The sequence below is a fragment of the Ambystoma mexicanum genome, chromosome 3q (genome assembly GCF_040938575.1).
Source record: "Ambystoma mexicanum isolate Mex_15411 chromosome 3q, UKY_AmexF1_1, whole genome shotgun sequence".
Taxonomy (NCBI): domain Eukaryota; kingdom Metazoa; phylum Chordata; class Amphibia; order Caudata; family Ambystomatidae; genus Ambystoma; species Ambystoma mexicanum.
Window position 1 is genome coordinate 811,385,151 of NC_090926.1, and position 10,514 is coordinate 811,395,664.

General features: G+C 50.7%; 1 protein-coding gene across 5 annotated transcripts in view; it reads right to left on the minus strand.

Annotated features, from left to right (window-relative positions):
* The window catches only part of MBTD1 (mbt domain containing 1), a 1,870,500-nt gene that overhangs the window by 774,402 nt on the left and 1,085,584 nt on the right, over positions 1 to 10,514 (minus strand). For all 5 annotated transcript variants that reach the window (XM_069654918.1, XM_069654914.1, XM_069654913.1 and 2 more), the window contains one exon: positions 1,339 to 1,486. In XM_069654918.1, coding sequence (XP_069511019.1) covers positions 1,339 to 1,486 — 148 coding nt within the window. The remainder of the gene's footprint in view (positions 1 to 1,338; positions 1,487 to 10,514) is intronic.

Genomic DNA, 10,514 nt, shown 5'->3' on the forward strand with positions numbered 1-10,514 from the left:
GGGTTGCAGATACAGTCTCTTAAGTGGTTGGGGGCCCGGAGGTAGTGCAAGGGCAACTGGTCGTGCAGAAGCCTGGTCCGATAAGTTCAGTGGGTGGCCAGGTAACCAGAGTGCGGAGCAGACAGGGACATCAGCAAGGGAGCGGGAGAGAGAAAGCGAAAGCTAAAAGGAAGGTCTTGAGTTGCTTCCGGAACTTTAGATGGTCCTGCTCAAGTTTGAGAGGCAGCAAGGCTGTTCCAGAGGGAGGCCCCAGCCAAAGAGATATACCTCCCACTCTGCCTGGAGACGCGTCTGACCCTCAGAGTTGGAGATGGATGAGCGGAGGGCTCAAGAAGGAAGATGTTTAGGAAGAGAAAGTTGGATATAGTGTGGTGCCCAGCCCCAGAAAGCCTTGTGGACAATGCAGAGGGTCTTGAACTTGATCCTTGCAGCCACAGGGACCCGGTGGAGAGACTTTAGTGCTGGAGAGATACGAATCCCATGGCTTGATGACACGGACAAGTCTCGCAGTTCTGTTCTGGATGGGTTGTAAAGGGCAAAGTGTAGAGGAAGGCAGATTTTAAAAGGCTGTTGCAGTAATCCAGCCTAGAGAGGACCAGGGCTCTGAAGACAGTGAGCTTCTGGGGGAAAGTGAGAAAATGAAAAATACCTCTGATGAGGTGCAGTTGATAGTGTGACTTCTTAAAGACGTCAGATGTGAGGAGAGAAGGAGACGGTGGAATCGAAGATGACCCCCCCCAAGGTTCTTAGCCTCACAGGAAGGAGCAGGTAGAGGGCCCAGGGTGGGCTGCCAGAGAGAGAGAGAGAGAGAGATTGAAGGCGGGAGCAGGTGTCCCAATGAGGAGGATCTAATTCTTACTGGCATTAAGGCAGAGATCATTGGAGGCACATAATTCCTGAATTGCGGACAGACAGTCTGGTATGAGACAAGGAGCATATGAGGCTGTAGGGACAATGAAGGAGAGCTGGGTGTCATCCACATAACACTGAAAGTTAGAGCAGAAAGTAGAGATGCGGTGGGCCAGAGGTGCCAGGTAGTGATTAAAGAGTCAGGGCGAGAGGTTAGACCCCTGGGGAACACCACAAGTAGAGAGTAACATATAATGTAACCTGAACAAACTGAGTAGTTGAAACTGTTCTCTTGCTTAGTTGGATGCCCCAGATGATCCAGAGCAACAGCCTTGTTTTTTGGTAAGGTTTCAAGATGCCAGGGTTTCATAAAGTTGGATATCGGAAGGAGGGCACATTGGGGCAGGGGCACACCGATTTTTGCACACATTTACTTAAAGGATAATTTATAAAAACATACATATTTCTAGATTGGATAACACCACATACCTCTGGGTGGAGTTAGTTCAATCAAATTAATTTCACAGAACCCAACAGGAAATACAGACGGTGAAGTGGCATGATAGCAAAACCAATCCGAGCCATCTGCGGCTTCTGAGCCATCAATTCCAATCATAAGATATCCATCCGCTAAGACCTGTTTTGAAGGGGAAAAAAATGGTTGAGCGCCAAGAATGGGTATTATACAAGCTGCGTTAGACAAATCATAATACTTTACATGCCTTTGAGTCCATGAAGGTAGTACGTTTGCACACATTCGTCATATGCTGAGTCATAGACAATACAAGTTACTCACTGTAGTGACTAGAGTAATCATAGTCCATAGCCCCTTTCCTCCATCCTTATGGGCGTCCACCTACATGGTGACGGTACCAGAACCTTTGGCAGTGAAAAAATTAGCTTACCCTTTAATTTTAGTATAGCGCGCGGCCTCAGATGTGGGAACGCCACGCCCTCTGGCACCTCACCTCAGTCCCCTTTGAACACTTCGATACCTAGTTAGTCATATTACCTATAAGCCATTGGCATACTAGCGGGGGAAGGTGGGCTGGACGTATGGAGGAAACGGGACTATGGACTATGAGTACACTAGTCACTACAGTGAGTAACTTTAAGTACTCATGCGTGCTGTACCTTTTCCTCCATCCTTGTGGGTGATTTCACCGAACAAAAACATAGGGTGGAGCTGCGACAACCTCCCTCACATCTAGAATGAAGCGAAAGGATTCTTCAAAACCGCCTGACCAAACTCTGAATTGCACCTGGATCTGGTGTCAAGCAAATAGTGTTTACAGAAGGCCAATGGAGTGACCCAAATGGCCGCATTGCTGAGGACATCCCAAGAAGTGGGTATCTGAAATGCGACGGCCATGGCCTTAGCTCTGACCGCATAAGCACGAATCCACTCAGGAACAGGGTTGCCCATGGCCATGTAGGCCTCTGAAATGGTCTGGAGCATCCAACGGGCGATGGAAAACTTGGATGCCCGAGAGCCAGGGGAGGAGCACCCAAAAGTCACAAACTGTGCCTCAGACTGTCTGAAGGATTGTGTGCTAGAGAGATAAAACATAAGCCTTTTGAGGTCCAAGGAATGTAGGGCCCTCTTTGCCTCCTTTGGGAAGAACACTGGCAGGCAGATATCTCGATTCAGATGGAACGGTGAGACCGCCTTAGTCAAGAAGTTAGGGTAAGTGCGCAAAACGACCTTGTCGTTGTGAAACGTGGTAAATGGATCGCACAAATACAAAGCTTGCAGCTCACTAACCATGCATGCAGAGGTGAGCACCACCAATAAAACCATCTTCAGTGTCACCAAGATGATGTCCAGAGGCCATCAGCTCAAAAAGGATAGTGTTGCAAAGTTGAGAGAACCACATTGAGATCCCAGACCGGGTGCGGGCTATGCACCAGAGGAAAAAGCCCAGACAACCCCTTAAGGTGTGCCTTAACCACCCGGTTGGCTGCGGAAAACACATGCGGAGGGGCCAGTTTGGCTGCGTCCGGATGCTACACTGCTCCGCGCTGCTGAGTTAGGAAGCCCCTGCTGGATGTAGGTAGATGGACGGGACCCTGGGAGCACAACTGCAGCAGATCAGAAAACCAGGGTCTCGAACGCCATTGGGGGGCAGCCCACTGAAGCCCAGAACTTGCAGAGGTTCCACTGCAGCAGAGGGGTGGGCGGACCACGAAACACCTGCGGCCGTCCCAGCAAATCTGGAAGGTGTCTCCTAGTGACCCCTGACATTCCCATGAGGCAAACTGGGGGTACTTGGCATTGAAAGGAGAGGCAAACAAGGCCAGGTCCGCGAACCCCCAAAGCTGGAATAGGGGCAACAAGGAGTTGTCGTGCAACTCCCACTCGTAAGTGTTGAACCCCAAGTGACTCAGCATCCGCATTGCTGTCCACCAGCAGGCAGACTGCAGAACTCCAAATCCTTACTGTGAGAGCCCATGCCTAGATCGAAACCGCCTCCATGCAGAGGAGAGGGGTGTAAAGACTGGAGTGGGTGGAGGGGGGGGGGGAAGTCTGTACTTCTGCTCTCTATATGGTAGAGGAGAGGCAAAGAGGACCCCAGCCAAGAATCTCTATTGTTGGTAGCAATGGACGAGCAATCGGGGTCTAGCTTATCAGGAGGTGATGCACTCTTAAGTACAGTGTAGTCCCCAAGCACCCACAAAGGAATGTCCACACACTGTATTAGTTAAAAAACAGGTCTTTATAATTAAGGGTCAAGGTTATATACACAATAACAATAACTCACTTTATGCTCAGTAAATCTACAATGGCAAATATATACAGTTCTAAGTGGTACCACAATTATTATTAGATTTCATCAACTGTACTCTGGTTAAATGCCACACAAATCACTTAATAAAGGTAACCAGCAATAGACATAGGAGGACAGCAGTTGGTTAGAACAATTGGCAGAATTCTCGCCCTGTTACCTAGACACAATTCTGTGTGGAGATCCCCCCCCGCCCCCAACCTGTAAAGTAAAGATATATCACAAGCCCAGTCCATATATTGTTCGATTAGTCTTATACCATTCTATAATGTTTCTACCACCCAAATGCACCTGGAATAGCAGAGTTTCCCGAGGAGGTGTCGAGGGATCCTTCTTGAGTGGCTCCCTTTAAAGCAGGAGCCACGGATCGTCGATGGGCCTCAAAGAAAGTTAACTAAGCGTTGAGCATCCTCGATGGAAGTTCAGCAGCATCGAGGCAGCGGCTTCGGTCCTGGCGGTGCTTGTCGACTTTGAGTGGAAGACGTCCTGTGAGGAAGAGGCGTGCGGAGCACCTCGATGTAGAGAGTTCAGGACCGCAAAGAGATTGTGAAGAACTGTGGCCCAGCAAGGGCATCAAGTTGTCCGGTGTCTCTACGGTCTTTGGGTGGCAGGAAACCCACCGGCGGATGCTCCTCGGCGCGTCGACTGCCTGGCCTTCTCCGGCTTGATAAGGCGGGCGGTGGTGCGGACGAGCATGTCTGTGAATCAAAAGTCTTAGGCAAAGAAGTGTGCGGATCCGATCGTTGATGGCCCAGAGGCAAGCGGTCCCCGCTTCTGGGCAACACAGCTTCGACAGGCCTCCAGCAGTTACAGCAGACTTGCAAACCCTGGTCGACGACGGTGGGCGTAATGTCCGGTGCTGATCTTCGTTCTCCTCGGCGGTCCCCGTCTCTGGTCGGCAGCCTGTGGAGGGTCCGTCTTCCAGGGCACTTCAGCGAAGGTTAGCGGTGCTCGATGGTCCCTCAGAGCACGGGAAGTGGGCATCTAACCAGGTCCTCTCTCAGATCAGTCCTCGAAATCGACAGCTTTCGGATCGGGTCGAAGCAAATGCAACAGCAAATCTTCTTCCAGCTGGGCTTCAAGGATAAGCTTCAAGTATCAACTTCAGCTTCTGAACGAATTCTAGCAGTGAGAGGCCCCCAGATATATTAGTTGATCTCTCATTCATTTTGCTGGGTCACACTCAGGCAACCAATCCCTCAGAAGGGCATTCAGCAGTCAGCCAGCCAATCAGGCATACAGTGCATTCAGGCCATACTCCTCCCTCTCAGACACTCACAACAAGGAATGTGTATTTGGACAAGTAGCCAGCCATTCAACACTGCATTCATACCAGTTTCGGGCAGGGCTGTCAGTGTATTGCATACAAGAAACCAGACATCCACAACAAGAAGTGCATATTGGTCACACGCTCCATTCACCCAGGTCCCACCCACAGGGTGTACCCACAACATACAGTCACTGGGAAGGCTCCAGCCAGTCTGGCCTGGACTTCACACAACAACACCATATATGGAACTTCCACCAAACAGCCAGTCAGGGGGAAGGGACAGAATTAGGGCTTCCCAGGACTTTGGGAAAACAAAGTAACAGGCAATAGAAAGCAAGAGGCCACAGGGGCCATCTGGTTTCCTATCAGGAATCAACTGATTCCAATGGCAGGGCCTGGGTATCCCAAAATGGAGGATACTCAGAGCACTTGTCAAATTCAGAATGGAGCTGCCACCAGCCCATACCCTGCTCTGTGGGCCACACACAGCTGCCCAAAAACACACACTAGGGGCACAGGGTTGCACCCCCACCCATGGGTGCCATAAGGGTATCCCATGGGTCTGTACAACAAACCAAAAACAGGCAGAGTGGCACTGCCAGGAGTCCCTCATGGACTCCTGGGCAGAAAACAATACAGAACACAAATGAAACAGGTCTACAGGACTCGGACAGGGAGGCCCTGTCCCTCTAATGCATTTCCAGCATCACATGGGGTGAAACGGGTACCACCCCGCTTGTTCAGGTACAACATTGTAGTAGAATAGTCTGTCCTGACCAGAACTGACTCGTCCCCAATTAGGGGAAAAAAAGCCTTGAGGGCCAAGCCCATTGCCCTGAGCTCAAGCAGATTGATATTTAGAAGGGCTTCCGTCCTTGACCATGCTTCATGAATCATATAGGTCTCCTGAGTAGCCCCCCTGACTGAAAGTGAGGAGTCTGTCATCCACACCAGGGTAAGCTCTGCTAGGGTAAAGGGGGCTCCCCCAAACATTGCTGTCCATCAGCCACCAGCACAACAAAGATCACGCAAAAGGAGTGGTGGTACTGGGATCCTGTCCGACTAAGACCCAGTCTCCTGATCACAGTTGGCAGCCAGGTGGAGCTGTAGGTTTCTCATCTTGAGACTGCTGTGCTGCACAGTCATCACGCAGGTGGCCATCAGGCCCAGAATGTGCTGTATCCACCACGCCGAGGTGGTAGAGTTGGCCAGAAAGTGCCCCACCACCTGGCAGAGGGACAGAAGCCTCTCAGGCATGGGGAAAACCTGAACTTTAGGGTTTCAACGCACCCCTAGGAGGATCAGTTCCTGAGACAGGCATAATTGCGACTTCCTCCGGTTGAGGGAAACCCCCAGCTGATGAAGGGTATCCGCCAAACCCTGGCAGGAGCGCACCACCCCTTCGGGTGACCCCTCACCATCCAGTCGTCTAGATAAGAGTATAGATGATGGCCCTCCCATTGGAGAAGGCTGCCACTGCATTCATCAACTTCGTGAAGACATGAGGGGCCGAGTTAAGGCCAAAGAGCAGCACTTTTTACTGAAAGTACTAAGACATAACCCTGAACCGCAGAAACTTCTGATGGGGTTGATATATGGGTAGATGCAGTTACACGTCAAAAGAGGTCCAGGGAACCCATCCAGTCCCCTACACACCGACTCTTCTATGTGCGTGTGAGTAATCATCTTGAAACGTTCCAGCGGTAAAGACAGATTTAGAAATGACAGGACCAGAACTACCCTCAGGCCAGCCCGATTGTTCTTAGGTACCGCAAAAATCCTGGAATAGTAACCAAATCCTACAAGAGGAACCGTTTCTATCGCCTGCATCTCCAAGAATGAAAGGACCTCCTGTAAAAACCGGGGATCCGATCTGACGAAAAGGAGAAGAGGATGGTAGAGGAAGAGGAATGTTGAAGTCTGTGGAGACTAACAGATAGGATCCATGAGTTGCTGAAAAGAAGCTTGCAGGTATCCTGTGAACCTGTGTACCCAACACAATGCCCTTTAAGACAAGGTAACAATACTTTGAGCTAGATGGGGATGCAGAATATACTCAAACATCAATAATCAGACTGACTCGGGAAGTTGGCAAAGTAAATCGGTTTTATTTGCAATGGTCTAAAACAGGGAGTACAACCAACGTCAACGGACGTGCACTCGATTTTCCCCCTCAGCGAGTGTCATAAAAAATACAGTTTATATAGTAAAAACTGGTCCTCATTGACGTCAATCTACGTGGCAAACTACAAAAACCTACTTGGGAAAGTGATAGGCTTAGGGGGAACATCTAGGTATACGTTCCATACTTGTCAGGTAAAGTGATTGGGTCTCTAACAGGTGGACAACTAAGCCCTTCTCTAGTGCAAGTCACTATGAACGTCATCAAATAGATGACGTCCTATTAGTTATACAAATTATAGGGCTCTCTGTTACGTGGCCCTCTAGTTGGTTGGCACTCTTGTACCCCCTTGTAATATTCCACACACGCTAGCAGCACGCAGGCTGGCACACAGGTGCTGGTGGACTAGTCTTGACCATAGCTTCCCACCCAATTAGTCTGACATCTATCATCACTCTTGCTGTCTGCCAGTCAATTAGCCTTTGAACATGGCCTTGTAAATGTTCTCTGTGCCGGAGAATAAAAGGGAGTACAGGCATGCTTTGTTTCTTGGTTTCGATATAGCTCAACCCGGTATCTATTTTCATGTGACTGGCGACCAGGTTTCAGAGCATTTTGCTGTATTAAATACTATTAAATGATGAACCTCTGACGTCTTCAATGTTCTTGCACCTCACCTCTGACAGGAGTTTGTGCTTTTCACACATTTTGTAGCTACTGCATTAACATCCAAGATCACAGTGGCCATGACTTCTTGGTGCTGGGCCAGCCAAGCCTTTCTTGGATTCACCTCAGCCATTAGATGTGTTTTCCAACTGTGCCACACTGAAAAAAGCCTTTCTATTCAAGGGGGCCAGACTCTGCTCAAGTGCGTTGTGGAACATTCATAGTCCATACATACCTATGCCTATACGTTGGCGCATCGCTGCAATCTAATTTACTATGTAGCCAGCCTTAAGAATACTTTGTCTGCTTGCATTACTGCATCTGTACAATTATAAAAAGACTTGGTATCTTCTTCATTATTTCTATAGTATGAGCATCTTCATCTCGAGCCTAAAATGTTTAACACCTATTCTTCAGATCTCATAGAATGTTCATCCTCTTGCCTCTTTTCTGGATGTGTCAGCTCTGCTTTATATGACGTCACACCAGTCTTCTTTATTGCTCGTTTTCACGCTTGCTCCGGGATTTCATTTAAATGGCCATCATATTTCCGTGAATGCATATATGGTTTCCTCAATGGGTACCTTACTTCCACTATTCTTGGCATTCTTACTGGTACTGCACATGTCTCTCAGTCTGGTTCCCAGCATATAGGCAGCAGGTTGGCGGAGCTTTGAGTGAGGGTACTTGGCTCCTTCTCTACACCTGTAACATAGCCAAACAGCCCCCCGCACCCATAGGCGAGCAGTGTGCCCCGACTCAGACGTCACTGCTTCTTGGCGTCTGAGGTGGAGGCAGAGGAGGGGAGAGTGGAAAACCCCCCACAACATCCTCTGCTGCTTCCTTCCGTTATCGCTGGGTGACCTGTAACGCCTCTGCGTACCGCCGTGTCTGAAAACCTTGAAGCCGGAGAAGGTTTGGGGTTTGAACTCTGTCCTACCCTGGGATTGAGGGAAGGATTTCTGACTGGGCTTTGTCAGGATGGCCAAGGACTTGGCTGTTTGAGTAGAGGTTTTCTTTTTCATCAATACGTCATCTGTGTTCGAATGAAAAAGATCCACACCCTCAAAGGGAAGATCTAGGATTTGTTCCTGCGCGTCAGATGAAAACTTGGCGGCGTGCATGCAGGTCATGCTTCTCATCTCGACCCCAATAAACAGCCTCCTGCTGGCTTAGTCAAATGTGGGAGACTGAAGACTCCATGAGGTCCTGTGCAATGGCCCGTGCATCTGCCAGACCGTCCTTGAAGGAGGCTTGTTTGTCCGAAGGGAGGTTGGGCAGAAATCCCCTGAGCTCCCGGCACAGCTTTTAGTTAGCCACGGCCAAGAGGGCATCCGCTTTGGCCTGCCACAGATGCAGTTCTGAGATGAATTACCAGCGCTTTCCCAAGAACTTGAGGACGTTATCCTCCTTGGATAGGCAGCTATATATAAATAGGAGGCCGTGGCCACCACAGAGGAATGGGGCTGCGGGGGTGGGGGGCAAGGAGGATTGGCTCCACGTCCGTCAGCATAAACCTACTGTCCAACTTCTTGTTCATCTGGGCGTTGGCCCTGGGCTTCTCCCAGACATTCTGCACCAATTACCACACGTCCTTCTGGAGTGTAATTACAGACCGGGTTTCTCCAAGCCCTCTGCGAGCACGCCAGACTCCAGGGGGGCTTCCTCAGGTAGAGGGACATCCATGAACTCCGCCAGGCCCTGGAGGTGGTCATGAAAGGCCACAATGGATGCCAAGGGTCATCGTCGTAGGAGTCATCGTACCACCCCCTGCCCCTTTTTTTTCACAGGCCGAGGGCAATCCAGGCCCCGAGACACAGGTACGGAGCCACAGACAAGTCCAACGGATGTGGAGGGGAAGGCGTTGGTGGTTTAGGAAGAGGTGGAGGGGTCAAAATGACCGGTAAGGTCTGAACCGTTGGAGGGACCGGCACCGGAAGAACGTGAGAAGTCCACAGGGGAGGGGGCTGAGGCTGCACCACCTGGGGGATAATCTCAGCCACAATGTCCTTCAGGAGCCCCTTCATCTGCGGGGGAACAAATGAGGAAGAGAAAGCAATTGAAGAAGCGGTCCTCACTAGCTACCGGGTCCCTAGGAGCCCTGCCCTTCGAGGTGCTGGGCCTCTGCTCTTGGTCAAAACGCTGAGGAACCTGGTCCGTGTAGCTGTAGGGTTGTGATGGGTACATGTACCCCTGTGGGGGACCAAAACCCTGCACTGTAGGATCTGCTGCTGCTTCCATAAGGAAGGGGGCTGGAATAGTCCTGCAAAGCCTAATCAATGGGCAAAAGCACTGAGACCCAGAGCCGGATCCAAGATGGCCGCCTGCCTGGCAATTTCTGCCACGTGCCACTCTGCCATTTTGAAACTTGTGATATGCCCTGGGTGGGAGGGCGTGAATGAGCTGAGCCAGAAGAAGCCTCAGACACAAGAGAAAACAGCTTGGGTCTTGCGCCCGAAGCAGAGATGTCAACCTCAGAGAGCCCTCTGGTAGGTGCTGAGACCTCAGCCGGCTGGCCAGTAGTTGAAACGTCCTGGAAGACAGCCTCAGAGCAAGCTCCGGTAGGCTCGACGCCCTCAGCACCTGTGCTGGTAGCTGTGCTGGATCTAGCCGAGGGACGACTCTTGAAGGTGGCACTCAACAATCCCTTACCCCCCGCCCCCTGGGGCAGAAGAAGAGGACGAGCCTGATCGTCCGTCCAAGGACAACCTGGTAGGGTTCCTGGACCGCTCAGCTTGGGAGCTAGTAGCCTGGATGGCCTTAGGTCTGTCACCCGGACTGCCTGGAAGAGCCCCCGGCCCCCTCGGCTTGGGAGGCGGTA